This window comes from Lynx canadensis, chromosome A3, assembly GCF_007474595.2.
Source record: "Lynx canadensis isolate LIC74 chromosome A3, mLynCan4.pri.v2, whole genome shotgun sequence".
Lineage (NCBI taxonomy): Eukaryota > Metazoa > Chordata > Mammalia > Carnivora > Felidae > Lynx > Lynx canadensis.
In genome coordinates this window covers 132101007-132121373 of record NC_044305.1, presented here as the reverse complement: position 1 = coordinate 132121373, position 20367 = coordinate 132101007, and the positions used below count along the sequence as shown (strand labels likewise).

Below are 20367 nucleotides of genomic sequence, written 5' to 3'. Positions count from 1 at the left end.
AAAATGAGTGAATTTTCCACTTTAAAATTCTTTACTATACTCCATATTGTGATCAGTGAAGTTGTTCATTAGTATTACTTTAATAAAACTCAGCAAGAGGGCAAAAATTTCCTATACTCCCTTTAAGTGTCATGATTAACAGATGAAAAAAAAATCAACTTATTCTTTACTTATATCAGGAAAAATATATATTAGAAAAAGACGTCTTTCCAGATCAGTGATTCTTAACTTTTCTCCAAGTCAAGCTTTACATAAGCTGATTTTTCAAAAGACGGAACTATACAGGGTTGCCTGGATGGCTCACTTAAACGTCTGACTTCTGCTCAGGTCATGATCTCACAGGTTCATGAGTTCAAGCCCCATGTCGGGCTCTGTGCTGAGAGCTCAGAGCCTGGAGCCTGGTTTGGATTCTGTGTCTCCCTCTCTCTGCCCCTCCCCATACTTTCTCTCTCTCAAAAAGTAAATAAATAAACATAAAAAAAAATTTTAAAAAGATACAACTATATAAATTCTTCTCTCCCCCAGAAAAACGCAAATGACACACAAATCAGCAGTAATTTAGAGGGTCCATGTTCTCTCTGTACCCTACGCATCAAACACCCCACCTCCCACATGATACAGCTACAGAGAGGTAAATGTTTGACCAGCTAAAATGAATAAACGCTAATAAAGTTACATTATTGCAAATATCAAGAGCCCAGAGAAAGGAAGTTCCTGAACCGATTATAGCAAATAATCCCATGTTAAGAATCTGACCAAGAGAGTATAAGACTGCATACTAATGGGAGCTCAGAAAAATGTCTGAAAACATGTACCAAACAGTAACCTCTCTGGTGAGTGAAGGACAGGGGGCTTGCAGTTCTTACTTAATTCAGGCATTTAGAAGTTTTTAGCGCCCAAGTGTGTTACTTTTCTGATTGTTATAAATGTAGCAACTGGCAAACAGGAACAAGAAAATCTCAGAAACACTTGCCTCCCTCCAAGGTAGAACTCAAAGTACATCTTTCCTTTTCACTTACTGACAGGAGTGGCGACCTCCCAGTTCTATCACTAGACCCTAAAGAATTGGAAATACAAATTTCTCCAGTGCATCAATTTTAATACAATTCCACAGCAACTAACAAAAAAGACATTCTATGTCGCACCTGAGAAAGGAATTCTGTCTGGCTTTCCCACTTAGTGAACTTTTCCAAGAGAAGGATTTTTACATAAAATAGTCACAAAACTACAACCTTAGACATGAGTCTGAAGAATTTCATCCTTTACTGATTTTAACCTGGTATTGACACATGCGTTTAAACCATAAGCAAATGGATATTTAAAAAGTACGTCAATTCCCACTTACTCTGAATCTGCCGTGACGCTACTCAGTGCACAGTCTAGCAGACCAACTCTACTGCGAGTTCTTGGGTCCCAGCACTCCACACGACCCTCAACACACAAAAAGTGGTAATTTTACACAATAGCTACTGCCAGGTATTTTTAGACAAACACCAAAAAAGGCCTTATTAACACAGTCTCATGGGAGATAAGAATTTAACTTTTTACCTTAATACCCTTTTTAATACTGTCAAATGTTTTATGATAAGCTGAGTTTGTTTTAGAATTGAAAGAAAGAAAGAAAGAAAGAAAGAAAGAAAGAAAGAAAGAAAAGAAAGAAAGAAAGAAAAAGAAAATGGATGATTGGTTAAGAAGTCCAAAATGCAATGCATGATCCCTGTCTGGACCTTGGTTTGCTTGGGAGGGTGGATGGGGAAGGAGCTGTAAAAGACACTTTGGTATATAACTGGGGATATCTGAATACTGTATCAGCATTAAGTATTTAATATGTAACATTATTGTATCAATTTAAATTTCTTAGGGATGATAACAGTAATATGATTTATAGGAGAGAGTCCTTGGGTTTTGTTTTGTTTTAAATGTTTATTTTTGAGAGAGAGAGAGAGAGAGAGAGAGTGCACACGTGAGAAGGGGAGGGTCAGAGAGAGAGGGAGACAGAGGATCTGAAGCAGGCTCTGTGCTGGGGCTCAAGCCCACAAACTATGAGACCATGACCTGAGCCAAAACCAAGAATTGGATGCTTATCCAACGGAACCACCCAGGAGCTCCAAAGCCCCTGCTTTTAAGAAAAACATTTCAGAAGTATTTAGGGCTAAAATATCATAATGTCTGCAACTTGTTTCCAAATGGCTCAAAAAACGTATTTCGTATAACACACATGCACATTTTTATAGCAAAAGAAAGCAAATGTGCAAAATGTATATAAGTGATTAGTGAACTATGTTTTCAACTTTGCAGAAAGTGAAGTTTTCAGATTTTCAGATTTTTTTAAAAATAAAAAGCAAAAAATTAAGCAAATAGAGCAAATAAAGCAAAACATGAAAAAAACAAAATGAGAACTGCAACCAACAGAGTAAGGGAACAAGTGGCATAACCCATCTAAGAATACTACGTGATCACTGAAAAGAATGACTTAGATGTGCATATACCAGAAATGCGTCCACAATCTGTCAGGTAAAAAAAAGTTTACTTAAAGAAAACAGTATGGGGGGCACCTGGGTGGCTCAATCCAGGAGTTATGCGTCCAACTCTTGACTTCAGCTCAGGTCATGATCGCAGGGTCATGGGATTGAAGCCCCCCATCTTGGAGCCTGCTTAAGAGTCTCTCCCTCGGTCTCATAAAAAAAAAAAAGGTATGATCCCACTGTCTTTTTTAAAAAAATGACCGTACTAACACAGAAAACCCTGAGAGGACACACAACGAATCATTAACAGTGTTTAGGAAGTGGAAGGAAACAGGATTGGGGTAGGCAGAAAGGGAACTACGCTTCTCTCTTTTTACTCTTCTGTATTTATTTAATTTTGTGATGATAAAAAAAATAAAGATTTTTTAAAAAACTGTTTACTGTAACAACCACCTTAAAAAGTAAGACCTCAAACATCCTTAAAAGGCTTGACCTCGTGAGTCATTTAGTGTTATCACAAGTGTGTCTGTCACAAAGATAAATAGAGGAAATCTTAGACATCACGCAGCAAGCAATTCCAAGTGGTCTGGTCTTCATGCCTTCTCAGAATGAGTTAACAGACTTTATGGACAGAAAAAAGAAAAATCACGTTTCAAAAACAAAAAAACAGGTATGCAGATAAATTCCAGAGTAAATACAAACTTTTTTTTTTTTTTTAACCATAACGGCTCTGTGTGACCTAAACTTGAATATTTGTTGCTAAAGCCCGCACTCTTACGTACTCCAAAAAGCACAAAACGCAAGCCCTTATTGTTTGATTCTGACAGTAATAACACCTGTCACAGACAAAAATAAAAACCCAACATGGAATATCCGACTTCATGTAAAAGTGACTGTGGAAGTCTGGTCTGACTATGCAGACCAAATGTCAAGCCCCCCGGTAATCCAGGAATTTCAGGAACCCCGCCTTCAGGCAAGAGCGGGTCCAGTCTCCCCTCAGGGACAGGCTTAACCAACAGCTGGTGAGGGAGTAGCCTGCTCTGGTGGATACCTTCTCTTACAGGGCAAGTATCGTCAGGAGTAAACTGGTCTGTGAGGACTCTATTTAAAAACTACTTTTCCAGGGGCGCCTGGGTGGCTCAGTCGGTTAAGCGTCCGACTTCGGCTCAGGTCATGATCTCACGGTCCGTGGGTTCGAGCCCCGCATTAGGCTCTGTGCCGACAGCTCGGAGCCTGGAGCCTGCTTCTGATTCTGTGTCTCCCTCTCTCTCTGCCCCTCCCCCGTTCATGCTCTGTCTCTCTTGGTCTCAAAAATAAATAAACATTAAAAAAAAACAAAACTATTTTTCCGAAGAAAATCTTTTAAAACCTCCCCTTGGTGATCTCAAGAAAAGTACTTACCAAGAGAATGCTTCATTGGCCTGATTTAGGCACAATACTATTATAATACATTCAACACAGTTTTATATATTTTCATTAGGCCAACTGTGTCCATTTCGAATCCTAATCTTTTAACATAAAAATAATGTGACGAGAGGTGCGCCTGGGTGGCTCAGTCTGGGTGTCTGACTCTTGATTTAGGCTCAGGTCATGATTTCAGTTTGTTTGATTGAGCCCCAGGTTAACTCTGCGCTGACAGTGTGGAGCCTGCTTGAGATTCTCTCTCTCCCTGTCTTCCTGCCCCTCCCCAGATTGCACACAGTACTCTCTCTCTCTCTCTCTCTCTGTCTCTCAAAACGAACAAACTTAAATAAACAGGGGCACCTGGGTGGCTCAGTCGGCTGAGCGTCCGCCTCCAGCTCAAGTCATGATCTCACAGTTCGTGAGTTCGAGCCCCACGTTGGGCTCTGTGCTCACAGCTCAGAGCCTGGAGCCTGCTTCAGATTCTTTGTCTCCCTCTCTCTCTCTCTGTCCCTCCCCCACTCATGCTCTGTCTCTCCCTCTCTCTGTCAAAATAAATAAACTTTAAATAAATACATAAATAACTTGAGAAGAGACCTAAATTTCATCCACATGGGATTGGGTTAATCAACTATAGTACATTCTAACAAAGGAATCCTAGCCATCAGTTTTTCAAAATTAGTTTAGCATTATAATAAGTACAAATGTATAAAGATGCATGGTCTATACTATTATGTTTAAAAAAAAGCAAATGAAGAGCTACAGTATATACTTTCATCTTTGTAAAAAACTTTAAAAATACCTAACACGTACGTATACCTGCATATACCTAGAAAGAAACATTAAAGAATTAACTCTGGCTGTAGGATTTCGTGACTGGAAAGTACAAGATGACATTTTTTCAATAATATGTTTCTGACCTTTTTTTTACTAGGAGTATCTATTGTAATTAAAAATGCAAATCTAGGGGCGCCTGGGTGGCTCAGTCTGTTAAGGGTCCAGCTTCAGCTCAGGTCATGATCTCACGGTTCGTGGGTTCGAGCCCCACGTCAGGCTCTGTGCCGACAGCTCGGAGCCTGGAGCCTGCTTCGGATTCTGTGTCTCCCTCTCTCTCTGCCCTGTCCCAACTCGTGCTCTGTCCCTCTCTCTCGCTCTCTAAACATTAAAAAAAAATTTTTTTAAAGCAAATCTAGGAAAATTCTTGACAAGCATGAAGAACATGGATTCAAAAGCACTGCAGTTTAAAAGGAAAATGTTGCGTATTTCCTGAATGCTACTACGCAGGATATACAAATCACAATCCCATTCGCCTCTACAGTGTAGGGTGCTTCCGCATGGCGCATCTCACGGGGTTCTCACCAGCACCTCTATAAAGCTGGCAAGGTGGTGTTACCTCCAGTTCTTCGATGAGGAAACTAAGCCTCAGGGCAACTGATTCTGTTGTAAAACCAGTAAGTATCAGAGAGCCGGGACTCCGGGACAGAGTGCCTCCAGTTAAGAAAAAGGCTGGCTGTCGCACAGCCGCTGGTCCCATGGAGCTGGTGATGCTCGTCTAGCTCCTGATGATCAATGTCAAAGCCAGACGAGATGCACGAGGGGGCAGTCTGCAGCAACAGAAACACCGTGGAGCGGTACCAATGTTCCATACAAGCAGCAACCAGTAGCCTGTGGCTCCATTGGCACCCTGCTGAGAACAAGTAACTCGGTCCTTTTTTTTTGTTTCTGGTGTTTATTCATTGAGAGAGAGGGAGGGGGAGGAGCAGTGAGAGAGGAAGACAGAGGCTCCAAGGTGGGCTCTACACTGACAGCAGTGAGCCCTGTACGGGGCTCGAACTCATGAACCACTGAGATCATGACCTGAGCTGAAGTCGGATGCTGAACTGACTGGGCCCCCGGGCTCCACAAGCAACTCTTTGAGTAAAACTCCACTCGTCATCAAATGTGAAACAAATATTTAAAAAAATAAAGGCAACATATGCTTACCTCTATTGTTCCTGTGGCGAACAAGCCATGCACTGAGTTTATGTCACACACATTATTCTCCCTAAAACAGGAAAGCAACAACGGAAAGCTTTATTATTTATTTTAGGCGGAAGGGACACTCGGTGAACTTTCTACACAAACAGCCCAGTCTTGTACAGAAAGAAAACATGCAAGTTCTTCCTCACTCACCTGCGCGTGAAAAAACACCAGAAATGAAGGACACTCAATCTGCCAGGCAGATGAGACAAGAGAGGAATTCCCTCTGAAATACTATCTCCCACCATGAGAATCAAGGCTCCTTCGACTTTCTCCATGTTTTCTCCCCCGGCAGAAAGGACACGGGCAACCACTAAGCCAGTCCTGAGACCAGACTAGCTTGGGCCGGGGAGACTCATCGAGGCTTCCTTTTCTTTTTCTTTAAAACGGACACTTCACCCACCTCTTTCGGTTGTGTGAGGGTTACATGAAAAAATTTACAAAACGCGCAGCACAGCATCCAGACAAGACACTCAACAAGTAAGTAATAGCTACCATAAACAGGGAAGTGTGCAGCGAAAGAGCAGACAACTTTTTATTATTCAACAACACATCATGAAGCTACTCTAGTTTTGTTTTTTTTTTTAACGAAAATAAGAGCGCTGCAAGCCAATGTGAAAACATTAGCCAGAGTCTACCTAGTCTTTGTCACCACATGTCCTTCCAACCTTTAAAAACCTTTTCAAAGCGATAAGGAAAACCCAACAAGTTCTTTATACACTTGGAGAAGTATCTAGCTTCTACCCCTTACTAGCTATGTGACCGTGGTCTTATCCTCTCTGCGCCTGAGCGGTCCTGTCTATAAGATGGAGATACTAGTAGTACCTACCGTAAAATTGTTATAAGTTTTTAATTTTTTTTAACGTTTATTTATTTTTGAGACAGCATGAATGGGGGAGGGTCAGAGAGAGAGGGAGACACAGAATGTGAAACAGATTCCAGGCTCTGAGCTGTCAGCACAGAGCCCGATGCGGGGCTCGAACTCCCAGACCGCGAGATCACGACCTGAGCCGAAGTCGGATGCTTAACCGACTGAGCCACCCAGGCGCCCCAAATTGTTATAAGTTTAAAATGAGCTAATACATATAAAATGCTGACTAATATCTGGCACAGAGTATTTTCACTATTATCACTCTTACTGTTACTCAATATTATGATTACGACAAATGTATTCTTAAGGATTTCTCTTTGAATAAGACAAAAATGTAGACTATAATGTATGATCAAAGGAAAACTTGAAAAAACCGAAAACGTCTGCCAGCAAAAACACAAAAAATAAAATTTTAAAAATGAAACTCCAAGTTAATTCAAAATGTCTCCACGAGAGATTAATATCACAGAACAAAATCATGAGAATTTAAAGAACACTGCACGGGCGCCTGGGTGGCGCAGTCGGTTAAGCGTCCGAGTTCAGCTCAGGTCACGATCTCGCGGTCCGTGAGTTCGAGCCCCGCGTCAGGCTCTGGGCTGATGGCTCGGAGCCTGGAGCCTGTTTCCGATTCTGTGTCTCCTTCTCTCTCTGACCCTCCCCCCTTCATGCTCTGTCTCTCTCTGTCTCAAAAATAAATGTTAAAAAAAAAAATAAATTAAAAAAAAAAATAAAGAACACTGCAAAAAACAATAAACCGGACTTCTTAGTGAGTTATAAAAACTTTCTAGTATGCCGAAAAAATTAAAAGTTTAAAGAAACCACCAGGTCTTCTGGTGAATTTTATGTTCAAGACAAATTGAAACTTTTTAACCAAGTTGCCCAGAGCTCTGCTTAAATGCAACAAGCTATCTGATAACTTGAGCGTCTGGCTCCCCCTCCTGGCTGAGAGAAACACCCGGATTCTGACAAGACACTCACGCAGCATCCGTCTGTAGAGGGTTCAAGTACCGTCCTTGTTCTAAATTTAATCTATAAACTTCAGAGCTGCAAAGTAATGAATAAAGTTAGAAAGCTGGTAAATGGCAATGAACTCTGCTTCAAGTAAATATAAATTTTAGAAACCTATATATATATGTGTGTGTGTGCACGTGTATATATATATATATATATATATATATACGTGCACACACACACATACATATATACATTTCTGGCTTACAAGGCATTACTTCTCTCCAAAAACACCAAAATGTATCTTAAGCCTAAACAATAATCACCTTATTTGTGAGTCTGTTCACGTATAAAAGTGATTTAAACAACTCATGTGACAAGGAAATATTACGAACTTATTAAGAAGAATATTATTTAAAAACACAGAGAATCCAAGATCCAAAATGGATCTATAGGTATATATAAGACTAGAAAAAATACAATAAAACACTATTAAGGCGACATGATTATGGGTTTTTTTTCTTCATACTTTTGAAAATATTCTCCCAATTTTCTAAAATGATTTATCATTTTTATCATCATATAGAAGGTGGTATTTAAAAATGAGGTTTCAAAATGTCATGCGATGGGGTTCCGCAACCGACTTCACCACCACCACTAAGACCGCTATTAGGTACCCATGTTGCTCTAGATTCAGAGCACGCCGCTAATAAAAGTCAATTTCTAAATGAGCAGTTACTTTGGAACTATACCCTTTGAGGGACCATGTCTTATCCCTCTCTTGATTCCTCTCCTCGATTTTAAGAACAGAAGTTGGAGGTGGAAAGGAGAAAGCAAAGGTGATCAGCCCCAATACCTCGCGCCAACAAAGTACAAGTCACAGGACGGATAGTGGTAGGAGAAATCTCTCCCGAACTTTGGTATTCTGGTTTTGTAGTAAAAACCCGACTGTGAGTGAAATTCGATGTATCTATCATTATGTAAAAAAACAATCTGAAAATGAAAGAAGAAAATCAGTTTGCTGAGGTTTCTAGGAAAAGCATTTATTTCATCATCACTAGAACTGACAAAGCAGGAGAAACTGTGATCTCTGCCACCCGCTCTGTGTGCACAAGTCTCCATGGTGACCAAGGACCGGGACTAAGAATCAAACCTCTGCCCTGCCTCCTTAATGCCTTCTTGCACCCCAGGAAAGCTTTTCTTGCCCTCTGAGAGAGACTGAAAACAAATGCCCTTCGTGCACCTGGCCCCGGCACTTTAGAGCACAGAGCAATGTTTGGCAACTTCAGAGAGTAATCTCTTACTTTCCTGAAGAACACAATTTAATAATCTCACAATTACCACTCAGGGTTTGACAAACTCCCTGTATCAACCTAATGTTAACATACTACAAAGGTATCTTAGAAACTGCAGACGGTATTTAGAAGCAAATCCATCAATATCTAGGGAAAAATACACTATAAAATGGCATGTCCCCGAACACATGATTAATGACCACCACAGGCAAAAGAATCAACTGGGCTCCAGTCTCCGAACTGAGGACAATACATAAAGCCACGTCAGCTCAGAAAATTCAATGTTCCTTCCAGATGACATCTGACATCACTAAGCTTTTATTTTACTTTCAAAAACTTTTAATTTTAAATTGAATGAGGCACTCTACTGACAACTTTGTAACTACCGAAAACGACCTAAGGGTTGAGAGACGGACTAATGGGACCAAAAAAGAAAAGAAAAATATATATATATTTAGCTGTGTTTCGAGCTGTCTCAGAACTGTTCCACAACTACCTATTTGCAGTGTTAAGAAAATTAAGCATATAACAATGTTATTTTACTTTTCACATACGAAAGCAGCTTGGCAAATAACACCAGTGTCAATGTAAAAATTAAAAATCACAAATCTACAATCTAACATGGCCTAAAAAAGATGGCCACTAACAATTCTTGACAACACAGATGAAGTTTCATATGCGATCCAGGAAACTTATTTTGGTATTAGACTGGCCAAAGGCTATCGCTATCACTGTCCTTTTAAAAGATATTCTATATATCACATGTGTCAAACTAAAAAATATATTCATAGAAAATAATGGGTTTTATTTTACCACACAGCTATTTTTAATGTAACAACAGGAACATCACAAAAATACTTCTCATGACTTCTTGAGGACCCAATACTATCAAGCGTACCTTTGAATAGTCATCAGACAAAGTTTCAAAGGTGACAACTGAAAAACAAGAAAACAGTTAAGAAAAATTACAATTACCAATCCACATTCTTCATAACAATGCAAACCTGAGGCAAAGATTCCAATTCAACACAAAAACTATGTACAAACTATATATAAACACCGGATCCCCCCCCCCTTTTTTGTCCTACAAAACAAGAAGAAAGCTGCCATATTATATTGACCCCAAAACACCAAATGGAAAATTAAAAGCTTTATAATTTTTTCAACGCAGATCAACCAGATTTTCTGCAGAACTGAAGCTAATTAAATAAACTCACAAAACATAACGACTTCTAAATTCTACCAGTTTGTCTGAGATGCCCAAAACAGACATAGAAGAACATTAAGAAAATTATTTCTTTAAAAAAGAGAACAGCAGCTTTTTACTCATTCACCCACTAAACATAAAGAGTACAAACGGCATGTGGAGCTTGTACTGTTTTTAAAAAGGAATGGGTAAAACAAGCTGAAGAATACTTAGCCCATTACCTGTCTTCTCTCGACCCCAAACCCCAGCAGCCTGACAGAAATACCTGCTTTTTCCTGCCCTCCCCCCTGTGCAGTCAGTCGCCTTCTCTGCAGAGTGGACGGAGCCTATGAATACGGGGAGCCTCCTGTGACTACATCGCATGAGATGGCGAAGGGGGGATTTATCATCACGTGAGCCCTTTAAAATCAGAGTTTTCTGCTGCTGCCGGCAGAAGGGGAAGTGGGAGAGAGACTCGAAGCAGGAGACGGACCCAACGACCAGGTGCTGGCTTAGCGGCGAAGACCAGGTGGCAAGGAACACAGGCCGCGGCCGCCAGGAAACGGGAGCCTCAGCCCTACAAGCACAACAGACTTCATTCTGCCCACAAGCGGAAAGCTGCGAAGCGGGTTCTTGCCCAGGGCCTCCGAGTAAGAGCCAGGTGGGCCTGGCTGACACCCAGAGGTCAGTGCCGAGCACAGAACACGGCACAGCCTGGATGAACTTCACCTACGGGGCTACGAGCTAACAAATGGATGTTTTAAGCTGCCACACTCATGGGAATTTGTTACACAGCAAAGAAAACTAACACACAACGCATTCCCGTTTTAAAAAGCAGAAGAGTTAGGGCGCCGGGGTGTCTCAGCGGGTTAGGTGTCTGACTCTTGACTTTGGCTCAGGTCATGATCTCAGTGTGTGAGTTTGAGCAGTGTGGGGCCTCCTTGGAATTCTCTCTCTGCCCCTCTTTCTCTCTGCCCCTTCCCCCGCTAGTACGTGTGCACCCTCTCCCTCCCTCTCTCAAAATAAATTTTAAAAAAATTTAAAAAGAAGACAACTATCCACATATAAAAATGCTATTTTCATGAATTCAAATTTAATCTCTTACTTACCTTCTGAATCTAAACACCTTTCAAACTTCAAGGATAATTGATAGGTGTCATAACATCGAACCCGAGGTTTATATGTTCCTATAAAAAAGATTAACGTGATGTAAAGCCTACAGGAGGTACTTTTCACTGGCAATATCCTGCAGACAGGTTAAGTACACTTTTTGTTTAGAAGTAAGTAGGATTCATTATAACTACATGAAAGAAAAAGAATTTAAAAGCAGCCCTCCCCAACATCCCAAGGTGAAAACCAGCAAAGTAGATAAACAAGCAGGTCATAGACAATGAAATACACGTAACTACTAAACTTCACAAATAATCTGACTAAGTAGACAAAAACAATGAGACAGTTACTGTCCGTCAGAATGGCAAAGATTAAAAGACGGTTAATATCTGTGTAGGTGAGAGTGTTAAAAAGGCACTCTCATACACTTGGTGATTAGTATAAACTTCTCTGGAGGACAATCTGGCAAATCTGTAAAATATGTGATGTTTGTACACCTTGAATCTGTATTTCAACTGATACAAGTTTATCCTAGAGAAACACACCCACAAGTGTGCCAGAGACACAAAGAGTGTTTCCCGCAGCGCTGTTTACAACTGGCCAAAAACTGAGCGCAAATAAAACGTATACTGACGTGGAAATGGTTCAATAAATGATGGTCAATCATCACATAGCTCACGAGAGGATGGCCCAGGCCTGTGCCAACGGGGAAAGCCACCACAACATGCCACCGAGGACAAGAGACAGGGCAGAGAGCACAGGGAAGCGCCCCGGAGCGGCGCCTAGGGTCCCACGTCTGTATAAGTCAACACTGACGGCATAAGCACCATGTACAGAAGCTGGCAGAAGCACGGTGATGATCCCCGTGAAGTGCAATTCTAGGGCATTTCACATTGTGTCTTCTGCAATTCTATAATGTTTGCATGTTTTGTAAGTTTATCGTGTTTGCAATCAAAAAGAGAAAAAGACTGGTCTTTAAAGCCAAAATTTTTTTTTTTTTTAAATAAAAGGAATGAGGTAGTTCTCGAATCCCCGAGACCTCATTTAAAAATAATATGTAGGGGCGCCTGGGTGGCGCAGTCGGTTAAGCGTCCGACTTCAGCCAGGTCACGATCTCGCGGTCCGGGAGTTCGAGCCCCGCGTCGGGCTCTGGGCTGATGGCTCGGAGCCTGGAGCCTGTTTCCGATTCTGTGTCTCCCTCTCTCTCTGCCCCTCCCCCGTTCATGCTCTGTCTCTCTCTGTCCCAAAAATAAATAAACGTTGAAAAAAAAAAAATTTTTTTTTAAAATAATATGTAGTAGGGGGCGCCTGGGTGGCTCAGTCAGTTGAGCGTCGGACTTCGGCTCAGGTCATGATCTCACAGCTCGTGAGTTCGCCCAGTGTTGGGCTCGGTGCTGACAGCTCAGAGCCTGGAGCCTGCTTCGGATTCTGGGTCTCCCTCTTTTTCTCTCTCTCTCTCTCTGCCCTCTCCCGCTCATGCTGTCTCTATCTCTCAAAAATAAACATTAACAAAAAAAAAATTTTTTTAATGGTCATGCAGTATAACATACAAATATACACACACGTAACACATGTTATATAACTGTTTACATATTTAAACCATATACAGTATATATAATTCATACATATGAACTGCAGACTAAGAAATGTGTTAATACTGAGACAATCATCAGCACAGAACAAAAGAGACTGGCATATACATGTATAAAAGTTCTGTCAAATAAGCAAGTGTTTGGAAAGGAGATATAAATGGATATAATGTTAAGTCAGCAAAAAAAAAAAAAAAAAGTGCACAATACACAGGATTTAGGTGCCACGATCACAGTCAAAACACACACTGCATAATGCTCTTCTAAATTATAACATGTTAAAAGTTACCTGTGTTTCAGGGCTTTTTGATACTAACAAATAAACACTACTAACACAGAATGTTAGTGGCATAAAAAATATTAGTCCATTACACAGAAAATTATGTTAAAAGCAACCCTTCCCGGAACTTTCACTCATTGTTGGTAGGAATGTAAAATGATCTTGACCGCCTTGGAGAAAGTCCGGTGGCCGCTCATTAAAGCGAAACATACATCTACCCTACAGCCCAGCAATGTCCTCCAAAACAAGCCTGTGTAACATTGTCCACCGTGCTTTATTAACAATACTAAAAAATGAAAACAGTCCAGGTGTCCAGCAAATGGAGAATGGATGGATAAACTCTAGTACGTTCTTATGAAGAAATACTATTTGGTAAAAAGGAAAAACCACGGACACCTGTGCCAGCATGGACGCATCTCAAAGACCTAAGAAAACAGATCTCACATAAAAAGAATACGCAGCGTATGACTACAGTTACATCAAGTTTCCCACAGAGCAGTGGTTGTCGGTGCATGGGTGGGATCAGGATGGACTGTGAGGGGCATGAAAGAAGTTTCTGGGTGAGAGGAAAGTTCTAGATCTTAACTGGGGTTTTGCCTACATAGGTGAATGCATCTGTCAAAACTCCTCAAAAGATCTGTGCGTTTCACTGCATGTAAATCTACCTAAAAGAAAAGCCGTAGATAAATACGGTCTGGTTAATGGTACACATGCTGAGGTATTTATGGGAAAAGTATACTGGTATCTGCAACCTGCTCTGAAATGCATCAAAAAACGGGATGGGGGTGCCTGGGGGGCTCGGTCGGTTAAGCATCTGACTTCGGCTCGGGTCATGATCTCGCAGTTTGTGGGTTCGAGCCCCACGTCGGGCTCTGTGCTGACAGCTCAGAGCCAGGAGACTGCTTTGGATTCTGTGTCTCCCTCCCTCTTTGCCCCTCCCCCTGCTCATGCTCTGTCTCTCAGCAATAAATAAATGTTAAAAAAAAAAAAAAAAAACAGGATTAAAAAAAAAGGACGGATTGATGGATGGACAGAGATGGACAGATATGATCCAGCAATATACTACTGAGAATCTAGGTGGTGGGTAAAAGGATGTTCACCTTACAATTTTTTCAGTATTTCCGTATGTTTGAAAATTTTTATACTAAAACGTTAAGGTGATTAAAAAAAGCAACCTTTCGGGGCGCCTGGGTGGCGCAGTCGGTTAAGCGTCCGACTTCAGCCAGGTCACGATCTCGCGGTCCGTGAGTTCGAGCCCCGCGTCGGGCTCTGGGCTGATGGCTCAGAGCCTGGAGCCTGTTTCCGATTCTGTGTCTCCCTCTCTCTCTGCCCCTCCCCCGTTCATGCTCTCTCTCTCTGTCCCAAAAATAAATAAACGTTGGGAAAAAAAAAAAAAAAAGCGACCTTTCCCACACTAGCATTTCCTGCTAGGAAATGTACGTAAGTCGTAACCAAAAACATGCTTACCAGTTGCTAAGATATACTGTCCATCTTTTGACACCTTAATAGTGGTACAAACGGTAGGCATTTCAAAATCCTGAATAAGTTCAATTCTCCTACGGACATCTGCAAAGACAGGAAGTAAAGAACTGATTTCACGACAAGGTGCTCATTTTTTTATCTCCTAAGACCCAGCATGCAGAACAGTCACTTGAACAGGTCAACAATGTCCCAGTGCCTCCAAGCCTCGGAATACAGCCCCACCCATCACACAGGAAGGCTTTTTCTTAGCTCATACCTTAGCTTTCTAAGCTTAGTATTTTTTACTTTAAAAAAAATTTTTTTAAGTTTTTATTTATTTTTGACAGAGACAGAGTGCAAGCATGAGCGGGGGAGGTGCAGCGAGAGAGGGAGACGCAGGATCCGAAGCAGGCTCCAGGCTCCAAGCTGTCAGCACAGAGACCGACACGGGACTCGAACTCACGAACTGTGAGATCGTGACCTGGGCCGAAGTCGGACACTTAACCGACTGAGCCACCCAGGCGCCCCAGTATTTTTTACTTTTTAAAAAGTATCATCGCTAATTGAGAAAAAAAAAAAATGTCCACAGTGGTACATCAAACATCCAGTTTCAAGAGCCAGATAAGGGGGGGAACACAACAAATATTATACCACTATCATTACTCAGTCACGGCTAAGACAAAAATCTTACCATTTTTTTCCTCCTAGATAATAAGTTTAGGGGCGTCTGACTTCGGCTCAGGTCATGATCTCACAGCTTGTGAGTTCGAGCCCCATGTCAGGCTCCATGCTAACAGCTTGGAGCCTAGAGCCTGCTTCCAGATTGTGCGTCTCCCCCTCTGCCCCTCCCCTACTCATGCTCTGTGTCTCTCTCTTTCTCTCTCTCCTTCAAAAACAAACATTAAAAAAATTGTTTTTAATTTAAATCTTCAAAATCCTAAGTTTATGTAAGAAACTGCTGGCAAGCTGACTTTGCCTCTGTTGGCACCAGGGTTCTGAGCCAAGAGGACCCAGGCTGGATTAAGATTTAGAGCAATCTCTCTGGATCAAAAGGCTTGAACACTGGACTCTCACAAAACCTGGTTGCCTTCTACAATCCACACAAGTGTCTACTGCAAGGACCATTTATGACTCCATGGCACATTACTGCCTTGCTTATTAAATTAAACCCAAATATAAGATTCAAACCAACTGAGTAGGAATGGCCCACTCAATATGAAAGACACATGATAGTTTTGAGATGGGCTGAGAGAAAGGGTTGATGAACAGTTTTTCCTCTAAGTAACCTGAATCTCTTTTCTACACTCTAGGCCACTGGGTAGAACGTGGGGGAGGGGGGAGTGGTCAGAAGAAATCGGAATCAGTGAACATTACTAAAGGAGCAGTTCTTGTTTTCCTTGGATTCAAAGTTTCCATTTTCTAACTTTAGAGCTATCTACACAAAGCCGCCTCTTCCAAGATGCTTATGCTTGCCTTGGGGTATTTATCTCACGCACAGAAATCCTTTCCGACACCTTAGTCTTTGATTTTTAGAGACTAATTTAAACAACATCTATGGAAAGATAAATCATCTTTCACATGTGACAAGCTGTAATGGAGAAAATTTGCCAAAAATCTGTTCGAAACAAAACTGATCAATGCCTTAAACTTATGAACCCGGAAAAGAACGATTCAGTGTGACACCCGAATTCTGGCAGCTAACGTGAGACGAACGTCCGAGCGCATAAAGGTCGCCCCTAAGGTGACAAGGCGACCCACCTACACGGTGGGATGCCCGGGAGCTGCGATCTGCCCCTCCCTCAAAAAAACAACTGATCTTCTATCTTTCCCTATTCTTCCCAGCCAGTATAAATTAAAGAATGTAAATTTTCTGCAATTATCCTTTATGAAAAAGATGCTGACGTGCTGGAGAACAAAGCAGTCATGGCCCTGCTAGGAGAGACGGCCTTCCTCGGGTCTCCCGCATCCCCGCCCACCTTGCTAGGTCCCGCAAGACTGCCGTGCCCCGGTCGCGCCTTCGCCTGAGCCATCTCTCAGGGGTGTCTGCGCGGCCGAGAACCCTGATGGGTAAGGGAACGTGTCTCCTCTGGACAGACGGCAGGCTTGCTCACTGCGGCTACAGAAGCAGCGGACTTCCCGAGCTAGGTGTGGCTCAGCTGCAACACAGACCCAGTGTGCCTGCAGCCACCTGGGCCGTGCTGAGTGTCCCTGTGGGACTCAGGGCAAGGGGAGCTGGCAGAGATACGCTGATGCTCATGCCATCTGCTGTGCCAAGCTGGGGTTCTCATCTCCGACCCAGGAATCTTGTCTCTTCCACTACTATCCGTGAAATCGTTAACAGGCTAACTCATTTTAAGTAGGTAGAATTCAACCTCACACCCACCAGGAACATATCAACCACAACAAAAGGTTTTTAGGAAGGAAAAGGGCAAAAAGTTTATTTCCCACTTTTTATCTGCCCTGTATCTTTGTCAACCTCCACTTAAATATGATAACAAATGTGTGAAAGCACTGTTGCATAGGTCGTGCACGTAGCCAGGGTGGGGAAAAAATACTCACCGACATCCTTCTTCTGTAGTGCTCTCTTCTTCCTGTCAGAAAGCCACTTAAAGAAAATGAAGAGACTTTATTTTAAAACAGATTTACTTTGCTTTCCTGCTTACCAAAGTGTTCACATTAAAAAAGTTAAAACTTTACAGGAATATATTAACAGAGGAAGTGAAAAGATTCTATAATCCCAACCCTGTTAACATATCCCCCGGGTTTTTTTTTCTTGTATATATTTACATATATTAGACAATACATCTTATTCATTTTATTTATTATTTTTTTAGTGTTTATTTATCTTTGAGAGAAACAGAGCGTGAGCCAGGGGAGGGGCAGAGAGAGGGAGACACAGAATCCAAAGCAGGCTCTAGGTGCTGACAGCAAAGAGCCGGACATGGGGCTCAAACCCACAAACCATGAGATCATGACCTGAGCTGAAGTCAGATGCTTAACCGACTGAGCTACCCAGGCGCCCCTAGACATTTTAGAACCACTATGTTTTACCCAAGAGAAAACGAATTCATTGGGAAAGTAATAAGCCTCAAATATTAGGAGGGTTACCACTAATATATGGAACAACTTTATTTAGGTCAAATATTAAAAAGCAAACCATTAAAAGGAGAAAGTTTCTTGAGCATATTTTTTACAAAGAACAAAACTAGATCATTAAGCAAATAGCTGACACTTGATAATATGGAAATGATGCTTTTAAGTCATACTCACTGACAGATTTTTTTTTTTTTTTTTGAGAGAGAGAGCGCGAGCGAGCACGCAAACCAGGTGAACGGCAGAGGGAGAGCGAGAATCTTAAGTAGGCTTCATGCTCAGCGTGGAGCCTGACTCGCGCTCCATCCCATGACCCTCGGGATCGTGACCTGAGTCAAAACCAAGAGTCAGATGCTCAACTGACTGAGCCACCCAGGCACCTCTGGGAGCAGATTTTCTTCTGAAATTAACGTAGCTCAATTTAGCAGACGGCGTAATTCTAAAGCCCAAGTCTTTCAGGAGGCCTACCTACCTCCTCCCCATTCGTGAGGCCTCCCCGGCTACAGTTGTTTGCACAAAGCAGCTCGGATGAAAGCTTCCAACAGCACTGGCGGGGACACCCTGACTTCCCACTTGAGCCTCCAAGGCCCACCTCTCCAGCCTTACCTGCCCCCACTGTCTCCCCATAGCATGCCACAGCCACACCCGCGCCTCTTCGGCTTCTCCAACATGCCAAGGGCATTCCCAGTTGGGGACATTTACGCTTTCTGTTCTCTCAACACTGAAAACTCTTTCCCCGTCTTTTCATTATCCAAGTTTCTGCTCAAATATCACCTCTTATAGAGAGGCCTTCCCTGAAGGCTTTATCCAAAACATTCTCTGACCACTTTCGCCACAACACTCTTTCTTCTTTTCCAATTTTTATTTAAATTCTAGTTAGCTGACATACAGCGTAACATTGGTTTCAGGAGTAAAACCCAGTGATCAGTCACTTACATGTAACACCAGCGCTCATCCCAACAAGTGCCCTCCTTAGTGCCCATCACCCATCTAGCCCATCCCCCCACCACCTCCTTCCAGCAACCCCCAATTAATTCTCTATCGTAAGAGTCTCTGTGGTTTGTTCCCCTCTCTCTTTTTTCCCCCTCCCATATGTTCATGTATTTTGTTTCTTAAATTCACAACGCTCTCTTCTAGTCCATTCATCGAAGCTGTCTTCCTGTTTGCTCACTTCTCCTCTCCCCCAACAGGGAAACTTATCACCATGTATCCCAACACTCAGAACAGGGCTACCGGCACGTAGTTACTTCTCAACAAATGCGCAGAATGACCAAAACGAGAAAGATCATGCTGTGTGACGAATAGTCGGAAGATGAGGAATTAGCTGGCCTGAATTCTGAAGAGAAAGGCAGACTCTAATCACAGACTCCAGATTTTTCGGGGGCAGGCACAGCGAAGAAGAAACAGCTCTTCGTTTATTCAGATTTCTAAGGGCAAGAGTGGAACTAACACCAGCATGCTATAAAATGACAAGTTGCAACACCAGTATCTAGCAAGTAATCTTAAAATGGAAATGAGCTTCTGCTAGACGTTTCTTCCCACTGGCGGTGCCTGGACAGAGGCTTGCTCATCGCTTATAAGAAATTTAAAAAAAACAAGCCGCAGATCATAGATGTGTGAGCTTGGACAACTCACTCTTGCCATCGCTGGATCTGCTGCATACCTTAAACATGAGAAGACGACTGTAAAAGAATCACTATTTTCCCAGCTCCTTCAAACTCTGAGGTCCTAAGACCCGATGAAATCAAGTTAAGGTCGGCAAGGTTCAGAAACACTGTCCTCTACACCACAGAAGTCTGCAGGTGCAAAGTCTGTGTGGGTTTTCTTGCTCACTTGCTGTATCTCTAGAACTTGCCGTACAATAGGAATCCAACAAACACCTGATGCGTGGACATTAAAATGGGGGAGAAAAGCCCGCAACCCATCTGTCCACGCTTTCCTCCTCGGTGCGGCAGAAGCTGGGTACATCCCCAGAAGCCCCAAAGGACGCGCGTCGCCTGTTCTAGAGAACTCTGCAAAAGTTCCAGCGAAGCTCATCGCCCCTGATCACCCGCCGCCCAGCTTCTGGCGCGGGGACAGCAGTGTCCTCGACGACCGGCACCGACCAGCTCCCGCGCGCACGGACACTTGCCCCCCGGGCCTGCCGGAGCCAGGGGCCGGCCAGGACCAGGCTAACACGGAGGCCAGGGCCGAGGAGAGGGGCGGCTGCCTCGAGAGGCGGGGGACCCCGAAGTGCCTCACCTCAGGCAGGGACTTGCCGCAGCTGAGACTGTAAATCTTCACCTCGTTGAGGCTGGACACCTGCATGGCCGGACAGAGCAGCGGCGACCCACGTTCCTCCGCGAGCCCCTCTCCCCGCGCCACACGCGAGCATCCGAACCGCAGCGTGTCCCCGGCGCGACTGGGCGGCGTGCGGCGCCGGCGACGGCTGATGACGCACTCGCGGCGCCGGAACTGCGCCAGTTCCCGGAGGAGGGGGCGTGGCCGAATGGAATGGAGCGGCTGGGGGCGGGGCTCTGGCCAGGCCACCCCGAGGGCGGGGAGCCGCGCAGTCTCCTCTGCGCGGTGCGTGCGTTGACACTCTCCTGGGGTCGCTGTCCTGGCCGAAGTGTCGCCGCCCGAGGCGGGCAGGCGGTGCAGGCCGGC

General features: G+C 43.2%; 1 protein-coding gene across 1 annotated transcript in view; it reads right to left on the bottom strand.

Annotated features, from left to right (window-relative positions):
* The window catches only part of NOL10 (nucleolar protein 10), a 90680-nt gene extending 70527 nt beyond the window's left edge, over positions 1-20153 (bottom strand). Inside the window, exons 1-9 of the mRNA XM_030311650.2 lie at positions 19963-20153; positions 17188-17233; positions 14635-14733; positions 11298-11375; positions 9901-9938; positions 8564-8700; positions 7735-7800; positions 5850-5910; positions 1346-1431 (exon numbers count right to left, since the gene is read on the bottom strand). Of these exons, the coding sequence (XP_030167510.1) occupies positions 1346-1431; positions 5850-5910; positions 7735-7800; positions 8564-8700; positions 9901-9938; positions 11298-11375; positions 14635-14733; positions 17188-17233; positions 19963-20028 (677 nt within the window). The 5' untranslated portion in view covers positions 20029-20153. The remainder of the gene's footprint in view (positions 1-1345; positions 1432-5849; positions 5911-7734; positions 7801-8563; positions 8701-9900; positions 9939-11297; positions 11376-14634; positions 14734-17187; positions 17234-19962) is intronic.
* Between the last annotated feature and the right edge of the window lie 214 nt (positions 20154-20367).